Genomic DNA, 19,725 nt, shown 5'->3' on the forward strand with positions numbered 1-19,725 from the left:
TATTGTAACAAAAGAGTTGGTAAGTGTGAAGTCTCGGTTCCAAAGTCTAGACTGTATTTATATATTTATATTTTCTTTAGAACCGAGGAGTGAAAGACTCCAAGTCGTTTGTGCATGTTTGTGTCCCACAATTCATATGTATTCGTTCCAGTTTGTCTTTTCACTTTTGCTTCGCTATATTTGGGTGCTAATTTAGCATTAAAGTTTGCAGATTTATCTGACTGGTAGAAGTTCTTTTTGAGAACGATCTCTCCAGGCTCAAATTTTATGTTTCTTGTTGATCTAAGGTTGTAATTTCCAGCATAACGTTTGTATGCTCGCGCTAAGTTTATGCGAACGGCTTCGTACAAGTTTTTCATGTCGTTGCTGATTTTTGATGGATCTTGCGTTATGTTCTGGTCTGTGTCCGTTAGGTGTTCATATTCTTTTCCTGAGCTAATTATGTTTCTGCCAAAATTAACAAAATACGGTGTGTATCCTGTTGAGTCGTGAACTGTGTTGCATATGGCTGATGCTATGGATTGAATTCCCTGATCCCAATCTTTTTGGGTTTTATTCTCTAGCGAGCTACGAATTGCTGATACTATCACTCGATTGACTCGTTCGGTAGGGTTTGGATTGGGCCTGTAAACTGCCAAATTCCAATGATTAACATTGTATTTTTCAAGAAATTGTTTAAAAGCTCGTGAAATAAATTGTGGACCGTTGTCTGAAATCAACACATTCGGTACGCCAAAAAGTAAAAAAACATTATTTTCCAGAAATTTTATCACAGCTGCTGTTGTTGCTTGTCGCATAACTTGAATCAAAGTAAATTTGGAAAAATAATCCGTTACTACAAGTGCGTAGGCGTTTCCCGATTTTGAACGAGGATAAGGTCCAATAAAATCAATTGAAATCATCTCCCAAGGTCGATGACAAATTTTCTCTTTCCCACAGGGTGGATTAGGGTTGATGTTATCCACTTTCGATCGTTTACAAGTCATGCAATTTTTACAAAATCGGAGCACATCGGCGCTCATTCTGGGCCAAAAGTATTTTTGTTGAATTGTACTTAAAGTTTTCTCAAAACCCAAATGCGCTTGGTTGTGGCTGTCACTGACAATTGAAGGTTTTTCCAGCGCTGTTGGGACATATTTCCAACGGAAAGTAGGATCGTCTGGCTTTCCTGCGTTTGTGACAAATTTATAAATTTTCCTATCAATAACTTTAAAATCGTTATATTTCTCGGGAAATCGTTCAATTGAATCCCGCAGGTGCTCGTATTGTGCATCTGAAACCTGTGCTTTGATTTGGTTCAGCGAGCGCGAAAGTGCGTCAGCTGTTATGTTGTCTTTTCCCTTTTTATAAACAAAATCGACATCTAAATCTTGAATTTTCATCGCCCACCGGGCCAATCTAGGTGAACGGCTATTAATGGACATTGTTTTCAAAAAAGTAAGGCTCATCGCGTCGGTCATAATGGTGAAATGAGTCCCTTCGATGAATGGCCGGAAATGGTCAATGGCCATCAAAACACCAAGGCATTCACGCTCAGTGGCTCCATACTTCCTTTGGGTTGAAGATAACTTTTAGAAAAATATGCAATACAACGTCTTTTTCCTCCAACACTTGAGTCAAAACTGCACCGACTGCAATATCTGAACTGTCGGTTTCTATCACGAAAGGTTCACTAAAATTTGGGTTTGCCAAAATTGGGGGCGAAGTTAACGCGGATTTTAGGGCAAGAAGTGCTTCTTCGGCTATTTCTGTCCATTGAAATTTTGCTTTTGATTTCTTCAATAGATCGGAAATTGGAGTCACGATTGCGCTGTAATTTTCAATGAAACGCTGATAAAATCCAGCGATGCCTAACAATCTTCGAATATCTTTGACATTTCTTGGGGTAGGATAATCGAGAATTGGTTGAATTTTTGCTGCATCTACTGAGATTCCAGTTTCACTCAATACGAATCCTAAATATTTTACTGATTTCTGGCAAAATTTGGATTTCTCAACACTGATTGTCAAATTGGCCTTGTGTAGGCGAAGCGCGACTTTTTGAAGCAAGTCAAAATGTTCATTCAAAGAATCGGACGTTATAATGATGTCGTCAAGGTAGACCCACACCTTCGGGCTCAAATCATAACCGATAACACGTGTCATTAATCGGGTTAATGTTGCACCACTGTTTAACAACCCAAATGGCATCGTTTTGTACCGATAAAGCGCTTTTGAGGTGCGAAAAGCGGTCAGATCACGTGAATCGGGATGTAAGAGTACCTGATGGTAGGCGTCTTTTAAATCAATTGTTGTGAAATATTTAGATTTTTCGATCCGGTGTAAAATTTGTGACATATTTGGGAATGGGTATTCATCCCGTTTTGTCAATGAATTTAATCGTCTCGCATCAAGACACAAACGCCATTTATTTTCTCCTTTTCGCACAGGAAGCAAAGGGTTAATGAAATCACTTTCACATTCTTCAATCAGGTCTAAACTCTTGAGTCGTTCAATTTCCTTGTCTACTTCTTTTTCGATTTTAGGTGAAATTGGATAAATCGGAACTTTTTTGTGTTTGATTTCGTGTAGACTTTGATTTAGTACGATTTTATGTTGAATAAGTTGTGTTCGTCCTATTTTTCCGTTCACAGTTCGTGGAAAAGCTTTCAATATTTCAAATAATTTCAGTTTTTCAGGTTCGGACAGCGCGTGTTCTGTTTTTATCTCATCCACCGAAGTAAGATCGTGATTGGAAATTTCTATTGAAGGAATATCTAAACTTTCGTCGACCGGAGGGGATTCTACTGGGCCGCGGAATGACGGGTCTACTTCTAAGCTGAAACAGATGTTATCGTGATCGTATTCCGCCACGTGCGATATGGAGTTAACATCGAAGTCGATCGCGCTGCCTTCCGGGACAGGTTTACCGCCGATTGACAAGTGGATATCGAACGCTTTCCAAAAATCTGTTCCGAGGATCAAGTTTTTCGACAATTCCGGGATGATCGCGGTTGGAATGACTTTCGTCTTATTATTGAACGTGAAAGGAATGTACGCGAAACCGATACAGGTGAGATGAGCTCCATTGGCTGCTTGAACACGAATCTGATTTTGGACTATTTTTAGATTTAATCGCTCGAGAAGATCTACTGCGTTAGTCACCGTAATATTCGCTCCTGAATCGAGAAGTCCTGTTAGCCTTTCATTGAGGATTTCAACGGTTGCGTGCGGACATCGTGAAGGGCTCGTATTGACGTGGAAAACTCGATTGAAATAATTGAAATCAACTGGGGACGACGGCAGTACGTCCTGGGCCGTCCCGCCACTTAGTTTTTTGGACTACTTGGACGCCACGTATGCTTATTCGGACAAGTTTTCAACGTACAATCCGGCTCACCGCACACGTAACAGAAGGTCGTACGTGGTTCTGGACAATCCGTGTACCAGTGTCCAGTCTTCCTGCAGTTCCAACACGTGCTACGCTTGATACCGTCCTGATTATCTTCTGGTGAGTTGTTCGAATTTTCTTTTCTTATGAATTTCTTGTTCTTAAATCTTTTATCCCTGAAAAGTGCATTCACTTCGTCATCGTCTTCAAATTCATTTTCCTCATCATCCAATTCAGAGCAGCTGATCTGATTTATTGGATGAGAATTGTGGTTCGTCGATTGGTTAATCGCAGGGTGAAGATTTGGTTCTAAACAGTCAAAGCTGTGACAACAATTGGTTAGTTGTTCCAAAGTGTAAATTGGGACCAACAATAAGCGTCTTTTATATGAGATTTTTGTATTTTGGTAAATTAATCTAAGTTTTTGCCTTTCATCAATTTTGTATGATAACTCCTGGAATAACCTTTCCATATCTTGCAAGTATGTCTTAAATCGCTCGTTTCCACGATGTTTGCGACTCTTAATGGCGTCTTCGACCGCCTCGTCCTTGTTGGGATGTTCAAAATCCAACTTCAAATAGTATATAAGGTGATCCCAAGTTGAAAATTTTTCCCAGTACGTGAAATACCAACGTCTGGCTTCCCCTGTGAAAAACACATGAGATTGTTGAAGCAATTGTTCGTTAGAAACTTGGTTTGAATATGCCAGTATTGAGACTTGTCTTACAAAATCTCCAACCGATAGCGATCTTGGTCCTGGTTCACCACTATAATGTATTTGCCACCTTTCTAGTTTTGTTTTCAACGGGTTGTTGTAGTTTTGTTCATTGAATCTGGGATTATTTGGGACATTTTGGGTGTTTGGGAAATTGGGGTTATTAGGGATGTTCACATTGTTTGGGATGTTATTACTTAATAACGGGAAACTACTCTGAGGGTTATTAACACTGTCTGGGGCATTCTGGGCGTTAGGGATGTTTGGGTTGTTAGGGATATTATTGCTCAAGAATGGAAAATTACTCTGAGGGTTATTAACACTGTTTGGGGCATTCTGGGCGTTAGGGATGTTCGGGTTGTTAGGGATATTATTACTCGAGAATGGAAAATTACTCCGAGAGTTATTAACATTTTGAGTGTCATTTCCTGGATTAGAAGTAAGAATTTCATTACGCCTTTGTTCGACACGGTCTTGGAAAAAAGTTGATCTTGGTGCCATTGTTGGGGTTCTCGCTTGCTCTAAGTCGCCGAAATAATCTACGATCGAATCCCTAACCAGGTTTCTAATTAGAGATTGCATTTCTGAACGAAAATCATCGTTAACTAAATCGTTTGCCTGACTGTTCGAGGGTTGATTCTGATTAGCGTTAGCAGAATTTTGGGACGTATTTTGGTTTTGAGATTGATCTTGGTCAGACTGATTCTGGGTTGTGTTCTGGGAGAATTGTATTTCATTGAGAGCTCTGCTCAAATCATGCATGTTTATTGCGGTACTGTTTGATTGTTGGCTTGAAATTGAAAAATTGGGAGGATCTAGGTGGGAAGTAGTGTTCACTGCTGTTCTATTGTTGTGTTGGGTTGGTGCTTTCTGTTTTGCAAAGGGTAGATTAGTTTCTGAATTTAAGTTGGTCTGTGAAAACGATTTGTTGGTAAGGTTTTGACCTAATTGAGGATTTTGATTTCTATTGGTTTGCGTTACGCTAAATGGTGTATTTCTCTGATCCTGATTTTGAGCTTGATTCCGAAAAAAATTTGATTGTGGGGGAAACTCGAAGTTTGGATTACGCGGCATTTGATATTGTGTGTTTCTCTGATCCTGATTTTGAGCTTGATTTCGAAGGAAATCTGATTGTGGAGGAAACTCGAAGTTTGGATTACGCGGCACTTGATATTGTGATTGGTTGCGCTCGGTATTTGATGGAATTGTTGGGGGTGGGAAATTAAAATTTGGCACTTGTGGGTTAAGGTTGATCGGAGAAGATGTCCTGTTCATGGAATTTTGTGAGGAGTTTTGGTTTTGATTAATGGGTTGGGGTGGTCCGAATTGAACCTGGTACCCACCTAATCTCAATTTTACACGCCTGATCACCTGGCATTCACTCTGAGCTGCCCTATTTTCTAAGGTATTATTTGATACGTTCTGAACATGATTAGACTCAGTTTGGTCGGCGATTTGGGTCCAAAATTGTGAAGCTGGCATGTTTGCAAAACTGCTTGAGCTACTAACATTAACCTCATTTCTGATCATATTTGTTGATGTATTCGTTGAGGGATTTGTTGAGGGATTTGGATTCATCATCTGATTAACAGCCTGTTTAATCTGCTGATCCCAAATACGGCTTAAGTTTTGTTCTACATTCTGGTTCGCATTAACATTCGACGCTTGATTTGAAACTTGTCCTGAATTTGAATTTGAAGTGTGATTTACAGCCTGGTTTGATAGTTGATTTACGTTTTGAGGAATAATTTGTTGTTGGGAAGAACTAAGATTTGGAACTGGGTTAGTCTGAACTACTTGTCCTAAGGTTTGAACCTGAGAGTTGGGTTTTTGTTTACTGAAATAGATTCGCAAAAGTTCGTTAATCTCATTAAGGAAAGACTGTCTTTCGTTAGTGCGCTGGTAAGCGGTCGAGCGTAAAATACGATAGTAAAGGTGCACTAACCTAGATCGAATTTTCTGTTCTGGACGCAACGTGATAAGTGTACTGATTTGTGCTAGGTCATGTTTGATCACCTCGTACTCCTGGTCAAATGTTAGTCTCGCGATGTATTCATATTTGTTCTCTTTGTCGTGTTTCAACCAATTGCGCAAAGACCGTTTCATACTATCAATGGTAGCGCCTTGTTCAACATGGACTTGCCGAAGATCTAGTTCATACCTGATCTCTTCATCGACCAAATCATCTGCATGATAGTCGTACATTTTGTACAGTTATTTAACGTTAAACTTTGATTTGGAAATCCAATTAAACAATATGAATAAAATAATAATACGGGTTTTAAATAATATGAAATGAGCAAATGAAAAAAAAGATTTGAAAAGATAGGTTTATAGGAAAGGTGGGGAAAATTGAAGAATGGAAAATTCAGTTGTGCTTAAAAATAGTGAAAAAAAATTAACTAAAATAAGGTATAATATTCAGTTAATGAAAGTAATAATTAAATTATCAAACTCTCTGATAAGAGAAAATTATGATAATAAACTAAGTAAACTGCAAATTCTCAAAACGCAGTAATATAATAAGTAAATGAATAAACCAAAATCAATACTAAATCCGGTAGTTGGGCGCCAAAATGTAACAGTTCTTTTGGGGGGATGCGATTAGCGACTGGTGAGGTGAGGGACACGGAACCAAAATTTGATTTTTTGACCCACCACCACAACTGTTTCCGCCAACCAACGATCCGGAAAAGACCACCCTTTTGAAACCCTCTCGCTTAAGCGCCAGTGTGGCTTGGGGCCACACTGCGAAAGGGCGTGTTGCTTTGAGAACCCGGCTTAGCTTCTCAGGGCAGGTCAAGTGGGAACCACTTATTAAAAGCGCGTCAACGGAAACGGAACTAGGGATAGAAAAGGGACTCAAATACCAAGTGTTCTTTGAAGGTGCGTTTCGCAAAGAGTCACACGGAGATATAAACTTTGCATCCACTCGTTTATTCTCTGGGGGCAGGTTTTACAATTTAGGGGCACGTGCACGTGTGAGGATAGAGAGCTCTCTTAACCCTAATCTGACCTGCTACAGCCTAAGGCTGTTTTATGTTGCTGCACACTCAGTCGCCGGCGCGGTCCACTGGCTCAAGGATTTGGCGCGTCCTCTACGGACTCGCACGCCTGTCCGATTCTCGATCGGAAGTTGGCCAGCTGGGCTGGCGTGAACGACTGGGTCCTCTGGCTCACGTGCGTTGGCGGGCACGCTACGGACACGTTGCTCTGCTGCTGCTGCTGCTGCTGACAACTCACGGTACCGCTGCTGTTGCTGGGCGGGCTCTCGGGCCGCCTGGTACGAACGCTGCGCGGGTGCTGCTCTGTTGCTGCTGCTTCTGGGCGGGCTCTGGGGTCACCTGGCACGAGCGCTGCGCGTATAGGGGTTTCCTACACGGGTGATACAACTCGCCACGGAGTGGCGACTTCGCGGGACACGTGGTACTCGATATAGCACTTCCAGGCGTCGGTGAAGTCCACTGGCTCGGGGTTTTTGGCTCGTCCCCTACGGAGCACTCACCTGCCGATCGATGTCGGGTTATTGACCAGCGCAGCTGGCTTGAAACGGCTGGATCCAATGGCTCACGTGCTTTGGCGGGCACGCTACAGACTCGTGCTTCGAGCTAGAGTTGGAAACCACGTGTCACGGGTCGGACGCCGGATGGGTCGGATGCTGACGAACGTCGATGGTGGTCCTGTGGCTCAAGGTCGTAAACGAGGACCTCTACGGACGACACCACGTGGCCGTGGGAACGGCTCAGCGGACCAGCGAGGCTGGTTCTCGTCGACGATCGCGTCCTGTGGCTCGGAGGGGTTGGTATGGCCTCCTTCGGACTCTCGGCGGACCCTGGCGGATAGGCACGGTTCGTTCGCTGTGCTAGCTGGCTTGGGCTGCTCCGGTGTGAAGCACGCGATGGCGTGGTGCTTGCTTCACGGTGCGGCACCGCGTTGTGGAACGGTCGCGGGTGCCAACGGGAAGAAAGACCTAGCAAAAGAACCTTCGCCTGTGAAGGTTCTTTTGGTCTATTTTAACACTGCACGCCCGCGGAGGGTGGAAATGCACTCGGCGTGGAAAATTGGCTTCCAAACGCAAATCTCTTGGCACACGCGGGTACAATTCGTACGGAAAATTCGCTTGGGTCACTTTGCAACACTTTCTAAAATTTAGCAACTCTACGACTTCCTATTGCTTGCGATCTTCGCTAGCGCACGATCTCGGAGCAAATCGCAGAGAGACCTTGACTACGCTAGCTCGAAACCTTGACCGCGAAAAGTGGCTCATGCGTGGCCGGCACTGATTGGCCAAGGCCAAGGTCCTCTCGCAAGGTGCCCTTGTTGCTAGGCGTTAAGGCAAATTTGAGAGAGTTTCAAAAGGTTGATCGATCCCGCGATCATCGTCTACGGGAGTTGCAGAGTAGGTCTATTTTTTAAATTTTTAGTTCCCGTGCTCGCCACCTCACACAGTTGGCGCTCGCTCATTTAGGGGAAATTGATGATCGCCCATGATCGCCCTTAATATGGTTACAGTTTGTTTTGTTTGTTTTGTTTGTTTTGTTTGTTTTGTTTGTTTTGTTTGTTTTGTTTGTTTTGTTTGTTTTGTTTGTTTTGTTTGTTTTGTTTGTTTTGTTTGTTTTGTTTGTTTTGTTTGTTTTGTTTGTTTTGTTTGTTTTGTTTGTTTTGTTTGTTTTGTTTGTTTTGTTTGTTTTGTTTGTTTTGTTTGTTTTGTTTGTTTTGTTTGTTTTGTTTGTTTTGTTTGTTTTGTTTGTTTTGTTTGTTTTGTTTGTTTTGTTTGTTTTGTTTGTTTTGTTTGTTTTGTTTGTTTTGTTTGTTTTGTTTGTTTTGTTTGTTTTGTTCGTTTTGTTTGTTTTGTTTGTTTTGTGTGTTTTGTTTGTTTTGTTTGTTACAAACAAAATAAATACAACTTTGTATATAACATAACTGAATCTGTTTTCAAGATTCAGATTTTAGAATGTTAACAAACCAATTTTGTATGGACAGTTGGTGTAAACTGGCTACCTTCGTCATAAGTGAGCCTTCAACAATTACACTTTGTTGCAAATAAAAATATCCAAGTTTAAACCAATTCAAGCAAAACAATGTAAATGGGCCAAAGCTGAAGTGTAAACAAATAGTCTGTTTTGTAGCTTCTAACGTAATATCCACTGACGCAAGTAGGACATACTGTTTGTTTACACTTCGGCTTTGGTCCATTTACATTGTTTTGCTTGAATTCTTGTTTTCTGGACGATGTGGAATTTGTTACCGATTATTTCCAATCAATAGTTGCAGGCCAAGGGTGGAATGATACCTTTTCGGTTGACACCCGGTGAGGAACATCCTGGAAGGAGCGGATCTACATCCGTAGTGCTGTTAGTTGATCTTGATCAAAACAGTTGCTCTGGTTCCTTGCAAGTTACCCATTTTCTTACCTCCACGTTGGCTTGGTTTCGTCATCATGATGACAACACGTGACCTTGCTGGTGGCCTGTGGAAACGAACTCGTAAACCTTTGACCAGCGAGGGTCAGAGTCGAGACGGCCAAAAGAAAGGGATGCGCAATGTGGGAAGGGAAGATTGTAGACGGTATTGTTTTGATTCACAGCATGTTGAATTAACTGTTGTGGATGTACCTGATACATCGCAACACGGGGTTTCTCTCCTTTTCACTTTCAGCTATTATCTATCTTCTATTTCTTTATTATGTATTACTGATTTTCTAATTCGGCTTCTGTTTACTATCCACCATTTTATTTTGATTGCATGATCCTTTGTTTCTCTTATTTTCATATACTAATGCATCTTTTTGTTTTTGTTTTTGTTTTGTTTTTGTTTGTTTTCATTTTCATGTCGTGTCTGGGCCTACGGTTGGAGAACGATTGCACCACGACAACCGCTTCGGAGTGATATTATCACACTGGAGACAACAGCAACAACATCAGAAACCCTGATGTCACTCAGGTTCCCGCAAGTAACTGTATCATTATTTTAAAGTGTTTATATTTTACTAACATCCCTTTCTTTGCAGAGCATGGACTACATTATAAAGCGGCAATGTGGGAAAGGGAAGTAATTTGTGATTGTAGAAGGTATTGTTTTGATTCACAGCATGTTGAACGAACTGTTGTGGATGTACCTAGAACATCGCAACTCGGAGTATCTCTTCTTATTATCTCCAACTACTTTAGTTCTGTTTCACTTATCTTTGAAGTCTCCTCTACTCAATTTGCCAGTTTTAACTGCTATGTGTTTTCCCTAACAAAAACTAATCTCCTTAATATGCGAACGAGGTTAATTCTCGGGTTAATTCCTGTTCATATTTGATGTATTCTTTGTTCAATGACTAATAATTTATTAATTAATTAAAATATTATTTTAATTGGCTCTTGGAGTTGTCATTAATGCTATTTAAGCTTATATGATATTATTTATCCTTTATCACAAAGCTTTTTTCATAAATTATTGCCTATATTTTTAATCTACTTCATACAGCTTTTACTCTTCTTTCCTTCAACATACAATTATTATTTCAGTAGCGAACTTTATGTAGTATGCTTTTTCCTTTATTGTCTATTGTTTTAATCTACGCCCTTTTCTTCAAACAAGTAAGGTTTGAGTCCTTACTCAATATATTGAATGATCAAAGTCACACACAGAACATTATTGTACTTTTGATAATTTTTTGAATAACATGCTTAGGTTCAAAACATTGTAACAAAACACCGCGACAGAAGAAATAGTAACAGATTAACACGACTCAACATTAGGCAAGATTTCAGGAGAAAACAATACACTGTAAATAACAATTAGTTTTTGAATTCAAACTAAAAATTAAACAGTTTTTTTTTTTGCTTTACTGAAAATTGATAGGCACACTATAAATGGTTAGGCGCTTATACTTACATCAAACCCTACGTAATGTACCACCCCCGGCCGAGTTAAAATGCGTAACCGGAAAAGAAGGTGTGCATGCCTGGCACGAACACTCAAAGCGTGTTCTAGCGTGTTGCTCGTACTGACTCAGAGCAAGGGTAAGATGTAGGTGTAAGGGCAGTGCGTGTTCGTCGGGAACCTGGTGCATAAGATCGGTCAAGGCCCGTTCTTACACTGAAAATTGCGAATTGCGATTATTTCCAATCAATAGTTATCCTATACAGTATGTAAAAAAAGTATTTACACCCCTTGGGCACTATGCACAATTTGTGATGAAACATGTAAAAAATTTAAAGTTTGACAGGAACCTAGTACTACGTTTTGTTCAGAAACTCATGCCAAACATTTTGCTACAAAAAGCTCATGAAAAGATGATTTCTATAAAAAGTTAAATAACGAATACTATTACGAAAATAAAAAAGGTGCAAAAAAAGTATGTACACCTTTCGTAAAATTAACATAAATAATGTTATTTGTTGACAAATCACCATAAATCCAGTCTCCCAACTCCAAATAGGCATCCTTGACTGATTAAAAAAAGAATTTGGATTGAATATAAAGTTAACTAACTACTTAGTATAAAAGTTTATATAACTCTGGAAATTCTATATAAAACTTATCTAAACTTAATTTTGCAAACTTTTAATTCAACTAAATGTCAATATATTACCATATAATTGCTAAATAAACATTTTGGAGTGGGTATAACACCGTTTTGGGGGTATTTGTATCGATAGAATAGATTTTTCGTTGGAATTTCGTACCAACCCGGAATTACGTCGTAGGAAAATCCGCTTGCATCCGAACCGGTCCACGATTCACAAGTCAACCTATGTGGAATCGGAAAGGGCATAAAATTTCCGATCTTTTGATACCCAAACATCTAGGTTTTCTATAAAACCCACGTCTTAAAATACCTGAGCAAAAAGTAAGTTTGATCCACGAGAACAAAAATTACGAAATTCCATACATTTTTGGCAGGTTGCTCAAACGAAACCATAACAACGTTTTTGCTTAGGTATTTAAAAACGTAGGTTTTAAAGAAAACCTAGATGTTTGGGTATCAAAGATCGGAAATTTTATGCCCTTTCCGATTCCACATAGGTTGACTTGTGAATCGTGGACCGGTTCGATGCCGGCGGATTTTCCTACGACGTAATTCCGGTTGGTACGAAATTTCAACGAAAATCTATTCTATCGATACAAATACCCCCAAACGGTGTTATACCCACTCCAAAATGTTTATTTAGCAATTATATGGTAATATATTGACATTTAGTTGAATTAAAAGTTTGCAAAATTAAGTTTAGATAAGTTTTATATAGAATTTCCAGAGTTATATAAACTTTTATACTAAGTAGTTAGTTAACTTTATATTCAATCCAAATTCTTTTAATCAGTCAAGGATGCCTATTTGGAGTTGGGAGACTGATTTATGGTGATTTGTCAACAAATAACATTATTTATGTTAATTTTTCGAAAGGTGTACAAACTTTTTGCACCTTTATTTTCGTAATAGTATTTGTTATATAACTTTTATAGAAATCATCTTTTCATGAGCTTTTGTAGCAAAATGTTTGGCATGAGTTTCTGAACAAAACGTAGTACTAGGTTCCTGTCAACCTTTAAATTTTTTACATGTTTCATCACAAAATGTGCATAGTGCCCAAGGGGTGTAAATACTTTTTTTACATACTGTAAACTAACTAACTTATCACGGATATAGGGGCAGGGGGGGGGGGCAGAATGGACCGCCTAAGGGAAATGCACCAAAAACCATAGAAAAACATAAACATTTATGAATCCAGTGTAGTAGGCTTATGCTTTGGAATGTTCCCTTCAATGTTGTATCACTGACGAACTGACGTGCCACCAAGAGTTCAAATTTGACCGCACATTCCCATCACTGACGAACTGACGTGCCACCAGGAACAAATTTCTCGTTCATTTCTGACCGCATTCTTCTTCTCTTTCTTCCTACTTTTCTTTTCTTGAGTGAATGTCAAAATTCGAGTTTGACATTTAGCCACCGCAGCTGTTCCCGTGCTGCGAAAAATGCAGGAACAACAAGTGAAAAGAGCTGATTTGAATAAGATTGATTATGCTACTGAAATTCTTAAATCATCATAAACACTGACAATTCATAAAAGGCAACACAATAAATAACCATAACTATCATTAAACATTGGATAATTTGTGAAATAAATACGTTTTTCCAAGATTTTGCAAAAATAAAATAGTTCAAGAATAATTTCCGCCCTTTTCACATGTTGCTTCCGAGAGCTTCTCAGCAGCAGCAGCAGCGCATCTGTCAAACCGTGTGTTTGACAATCGCTGATCGCTGAGGGTGAATGAGAAGGAAGATGGGAACACTGACGAACTGACGTGCCACCAAGAGTTCAAATTTGACCGCACATTCCCATCTTCCTTCTCATTCATCCTCAGCGATCAGCGATTGTCAAACACACGGTTTGACAGATGCGCTGCTGCTGCTGCTGAGAAGCTCTCGGAAGCAACATGTGAAAAGGGCGGAAATTATTCTTGAACTATTTTATTTTTGCAAAATCTTGGAAAAACGTATTTATTTCACAAATTATCCAATGTTTAATGATAGTTATGGTTATTTATTGTGTTGCCTTTTATGAATTGTCAGTGTTTATGATGATTTAAGAATTTCAGTAGCATAATCAATCTTATTCAAATCAGCTCTTTTCACTTGTTGTTCCTGCATTTTTCGCAGCACGGGAACAGCTGCGGTGGCTAAATGTCAAACTCGAATTTTGACATTCACTCAAGAAAAGAAAAGTAGAAAGAAAGAGAAGAAGAATGCGGTCAGAAATGAACGAGAAATTTGTTCCTGGTGGCACGTCAGTTCGTCAGTGGTTGTATACTTGGTTGATGAAATTTTTTTACTTAAAACTATTTTTGAGCCACTTTAAAAAAAAAGTTTTTTCGACTAACTTTCAAGGGTGCGGGGCAGAATGGACCACCTTAGAAAACAAGCCATTTCTTCTAATACAACAATGAAGGGTGATAAGAAATTACTTGAGGTACCTTTCCAAATTAGTTTCCATGAAATTTGATCACTTTTATAAAAATAGTAACTTAACAAAACAAAGATTTTTGAAAATAGTGTAAATATGTCGAAAAAAGACACTATTTTTACAACTAAGCGTCAAAACAACTACAAAATCAACTTTTGTTGCATTACACGTGATTTGTGAAGCTACCAGGTGTGAAATAATCCATTGAGCTCATTTTTTTTAACTTTTGATTGTTTTTATAAGGAAGGAAAAGGGTGGTCCATTCTGCCCCCAAGTGGATTTTAATTTAACACTTCCACCACCAAGCCTCTAAATGATTTTAAGGTTCCGTTGTTGTTTGTATACCTTGGTAGTAGCATCTAGTAACGTTATAAGCATTGGGCAAACTTTTTCAAACAATCCAACTTTTCAGGAAGCTTATTTAAGAACCTCGAAATAAACAACATTTGCGTGGTTTTGTCAATAAATTTACATTTTTGCTCATAATTCGAAAAATACAATGAATTCAAACGTCGTTTTCGGTATGGTGATGCTATTTGACGTCCTTTATAAGACCCTTGCCTTACAGTTGGTCTAAATCCATTCTAAAGCCCAAAACCAAGGGTGGCCCGTTCTGCCCCCATGGTCCGTTCTGCCCTCCCTGCCCCTAACAAAAAATAATCTCAATCAATGTTTTAATTTTCCTTTCTAAATTCTAAACCCAAAAAAAAAGGTTTCGACAGCCGGGCGGGCCAAACCAAGGAGGAAATCATGCAGCGTCGCGGCCAGGACCGGATCCGGGGCTACTTTTACAAAACCAAGGACGAGCTGACCAAGTGCGCCATCTACCGGGGCAACGTGATGGCGAAGGAGCTGATCGACGAGATGCTGGAGCTGTTCCGCCATCTGCTGATAGGTTTCGACTATTTTAGCGCTATTTTTGACCGCAGCCATCCGGCGCGGCTGCCGGACAACGCGGAGGTTTCAGACCTGGTCGTGGGAAGTGGCGAGCGGGCCGTTGCTGCTGCGTCGCCGGAAGGACAGGAGGACGAAGTGGACGCTCAGCGGATTGTGCCGAAGCGGATGAAGCTGGCGATTAAGGAGACGCTGGAGAAGGACGGAAACGCGATCGAGCGCTACCGGGTGGCGTTGTGCAATTCTCGGGGCGAGTTCCGCTGCATGGGGCTGTGGAACGAGCGCAAGTGCAAGTACGGAGCGCACGTGATCAATCCGTACGCCAGCCGGGAGAACATGATTCTGTTCCAGGTGTGGAATTTGGACCACCAGGTCGAGATAAGCCGGTCGGTGCTGCCGTCGATCGTGCAGAACGTGGCGCGGGTCGTCGCGAAAGAGGCGGATGCCGTGTGTCGGGTGCACAACCGGCGAGGTAAGAAACTCTCTGTGATTACCTACTTTATCGAGCTGTTTACGCTCGGCAACCTGAAGCTGGTGCACATCGTGTGCCACGACAAAAGTATTCACGACATGATCTCGAGGGGGGCGATCATTTGCGAAAAGTGCGCCGAGTACAAGTATATTAAGGAATTCCAAAGCAAAATACGCTTCAATAAAAACGCTTTAATGTAGGGTTAAATGTATAGAGGATGCGCGCGTGTTTTGAACAGCAAGAAAAGTTGAGAAAGCCAACATATTTTGAACTCCTTTATTTAAAATTGTGCACAGACTACCATGTTGACTAGCATCGGCTTTCATATGGCATTCTAATAATTGTTTGAACTGATAATTATTTAGCCACAATTTAGCTGAGCATATTTTCCTTGGTTTCCGGAAATGGTTCTCATTTGTATTTTTTTATTTGGCTCAATTTTTTTAAGAGCCATCCCTTAATCTTTAGCAGGACGCCGACTTTGGGGGGTCCCCCTCCTTCACAAATAATGGAAGGAAAATTACTGTATTAAAAATCAAATTTCACAGAAATAATTGAAATAGTAGTTTATGCAACAAGTTGCAAAAAGAGGATTTTTTCAGCACGAGTCGTGCATTTATCCAACGAGGTTCACCGAGTTGGATAAATACGAAGAGTGCTGAAAAAATCAAGTTTTGCAACGAGTTCCATACAACATTTTTTGCAATTCCGCAAAACACCCTTTAAACAGAATTATAGGTCAAATGTCAATGCATTTAGTCAATGAATCGTTTAAATCAAAAAAAAATGTTGAAAAGTGTTACTTTTCCAAACAATTGCTGAAAAGTTCAACTTTTCAGCATCCATTTCAGTGCTGAGAAGTAGAACTTTTCAGCATTGTTTTGAAAAGGGTTACTATTCGATTCTGTTATTTTTGGCAGCGAAAAGTAGGTTGTTTCGTCGTTCGAGAGTGACAGGAAAAGTAAGTAGTTTCACGACGGAATTGCAAAAAACACTTTTACAAATCCAAATGTTGAAACCTAGGCTTGTAATTTAAATTTTTACATAAATTATTTAAGGTAATTTTAAGATATGAAACAATACTTTCTGCTCCCCGAATTCTTGACTAATTTTGAGACATTTTTTTATTAAGAATAATTTGCATTTAATAAGCTTTTTTTAAACAAAACTTTATCACTGAAAGGTTGTTCTGAAAAAATACATCAAGTTCCTCAAAAAATAAAATCTCCAATTTGCAGTAAACATAGTAAAAACTGTAAGAAATTTAAATTTAGGATCTTTGTGCTTTTATAGACAACAATCCATTTCTTTTATATGTTTTACATTTTTAACAAATGGATAATTTTGTTTTCTTGCGCCATTTTCCAGTCAAATAATTTATTCTGAGACTATCAATATAGAAATATTAAGCAAAATCCAAATAATATTGCAAAAGGAAATATAAAAAAAAGCTAAATGTTTCTAAAAAATTTATTGTTATAATATGTGAACATTTAATCTCAAGCTTAGTTTTTCAAATTTAGACAGTCAATTTATTTATTATAAATTTTATGAACAGGCCGGTCATAGAACTTTTTTGAAAATCCGTCGCGGGCCGGATGAAATGGCTTCACGGGCCGGACGTTGGGCAGGCCTGGATTACAGTTTGGTAAATGCGTTTTCAACCAATGAGCAATTCTCTGAGATTTCGATCATTCGATTTTTTTGTGTTTTTAACTCCGTCTGAAACTTTGTTGGTGACTTCGGTATGCCCAAAGAAGCATTTTTGCATCATTAGTTTGTCCATATAATTTTCCATACAAATTTGGCAGCTGTCCATACAAAAATGATTTATGAAAATTCGAAAATCTGTATCTATGGAAGGTATTTTTTGATCGATTTGGTGTCTTCGGCAAAGTTGTAGGTATGGATAAGGACTACACTGAGAAAATATGATACACGTTAAAATTTTTTTTGGTGATTTTAAATTTCACTTTTTGTCACTAAAACTTGATTTGCAAAAAAAACTATTTTATATTTTTTGATGATATATTTTAGGGGACATCAAATGCCAACTTTTCAGAAATTTTCAGAATGGGCAAAATATCTTTGACCGAGTTATGAATTTTTGAATCAATACTGATTGAAAAAAAAAAAATCAAAATATTGGTCGCAAACATTTTTCAACTTCATTTTTCGATGTAAAATCAAATTTTTAATGAAAAAGTACTTCAAGAAATTTTGATAAAGTGCACCGTTTTCAAGTTATAGCCATTTTCAGGTAACTCTTTTAAAAATAGTCGCAGTTATTAATTTTTTAAATTAGTGCCCATGTTTGCCCACTCCTGAAAACAATATTTTTGAAAAGCTGAGAAAATTCTCTATAATTTGCATTTTTGAACTTTGTTGATACGACCTTTAGTTGCTGAGGTATTGCCATGCAAAGATTTAAAAACAGGAAAATTGATTTTTTCTAAATCGTACAGTCATCCCACATATTCGGAACACCCACAAATACGGAACACTTTTGTGATAATTTGTCAATAACATGCCAAATGCAGCTTTTCTATCGACCCTACTATTTTTAGGACCTTTAATTGGACATATTCTTGCTATTTCACTAGTAAAAGTAGTATTTTTTGAACAATAAACATCATTTCAGACTGTTTTATCTTGAGCAGCAAAACACTGCCTCCAAATTGCCTGTTCCATAATTGTGGGATGTTATTGTGCCTCCCACAATTGTGGAACACCTGAATTTAACTGATATTTTTACAAAAAAAGTTATCAGACCATGGATAAAACATCACTAAGCTTGAGTTTCACTGGTTACAGTGTGTGAAGTCATTATTTTGTTACAAATATGTACTCCTGGAGAGATTAAAAGTTTGTTTACAATCGTAAGAAAAAAGTGTTCCGAATTTGTGGATTTAAAGGGCCAAAGATTTTCAGCAAAAACTTGATATAAAAGTTAAAATATGCAGTTGTGCGATACAGCATTCGAAAGATCGCAAGAAAAGCTTTCAAATGAAGGTAAAAGCGAATCATTAAGTTCAACTATCGATTTGCTATGATTTTTTGAACATTGGCCGATCTGTAAACTGTTCCGAATATGAGGGATGACTGTACTCAAACAACCCACAATTTTCTAATGTCGATATCGATATCGATATTTTCGAAAAAAATATTTTTATTTTTTTAAATCGAAACTAACATTTCTAAAGGGCCAAACTTTCAATATTACGCCCTTTTGAAATTACATCGAAAAGATTTTATTTTTTTCGTGGTTCGATTATCCGAAATTTTTCCAAGGATTTCGGATAGTTTGTATTGTATTGTATATTGCATCTATATTAGACCAGGATGTAATTTGAAGCAGTTCAATACCCATTAGGATGTAACAAAAATGACTTTTTGGCGGGCATTCAAGGGTTTGTTCCGGTGGGCATACTAAGCCCAAATCCAAAATATGAGCTTGAATGGACGTAACAGGAGCTGGCGCTCCGCCCTTCAATTTTAAATGGGATTTAACCCGTAAAAAAAGATTTTTTCAAAAATGTCACTTTTTGAGGCATTTTGGCCACTGAAGCGTTTATTTTCAACATCATTGGCGTGTAGGCCAGATCCTTGCGCATCTTTTGGTATATATAACATTGAATTTTGGAGCACCCTGGAGCTCGGTACAGACCTTCAAAGTTTGGCATTTTTTCCAAAAATCGGTCCCGGCAAAAAAGATATGCGTCGCGCCTCGCGACGCCCTAGACGCCATTTGATTTTGCCGGGACCGATTTTTGGAAAAATTGCCAAACTTTGAAAGTATGTACCGAGCTCCAGGGTGCTCCAAATTTCAATGTTATATATACCAAAAGATGCGCAAGGATCTGGCCTACACGCCAATGATGTTGAAAATAAACGCTTCAGTGGCCAAAATGCCTCAAAAAGTGACATTTTAGAAAAAATCTTTTTTTACGGGTTAAATCCCATTTAAAATTGAAGGGCGGAGCGCCAGCTCCTGTTACGTCCATTCAAGCTCATATTTTGGATTTGGGCTTAGTATGCCCACCGGAACAAACCCTTGAATGCCCGCCAAAAAGTCATTTTTGTTACATCCTAATACCCATGCACTTGCGGGGGAGATAATGTAGCGGTTTCAGGCCTGCCGTAGTAAGACGGAGCTATTTCTGGCCCTTGGTGAGCTGATGATTAAGTACATCTACAAATGAAAATACTGTGATCTAGTTATAAGTTTTCTCTCTGCCTTTCCCCTATCCTTTTAAATTTTAGTATTTTTTTCACAACTTTTTCTTACTCTTGGTAATTTGTAGACAACTCAGTT

General features: G+C 38.9%; 1 protein-coding gene across 1 annotated transcript in view; it reads left to right on the top strand.

Annotated features, from left to right (window-relative positions):
• The window catches only part of LOC6038515, a 28,224-nt gene extending 12,596 nt beyond the window's left edge, over nucleotides 1–15,628 (top strand). The window contains exon 4 of the mRNA XM_001848254.2: nucleotides 14,757–15,628. Within this exon, the coding sequence (XP_001848306.2) occupies nucleotides 14,757–15,610 (854 nt within the window). The 3' untranslated portion in view covers nucleotides 15,611–15,628. The remainder of the gene's footprint in view (nucleotides 1–14,756) is intronic.
• The last annotated feature ends 4,097 nt before the right edge of the window (nucleotides 15,629–19,725 follow it).

This window comes from Culex quinquefasciatus, chromosome 2 (assembly GCF_015732765.1).
Source record: "Culex quinquefasciatus strain JHB chromosome 2, VPISU_Cqui_1.0_pri_paternal, whole genome shotgun sequence".
Classification (NCBI taxonomy): domain Eukaryota; kingdom Metazoa; phylum Arthropoda; class Insecta; order Diptera; family Culicidae; genus Culex; species Culex quinquefasciatus.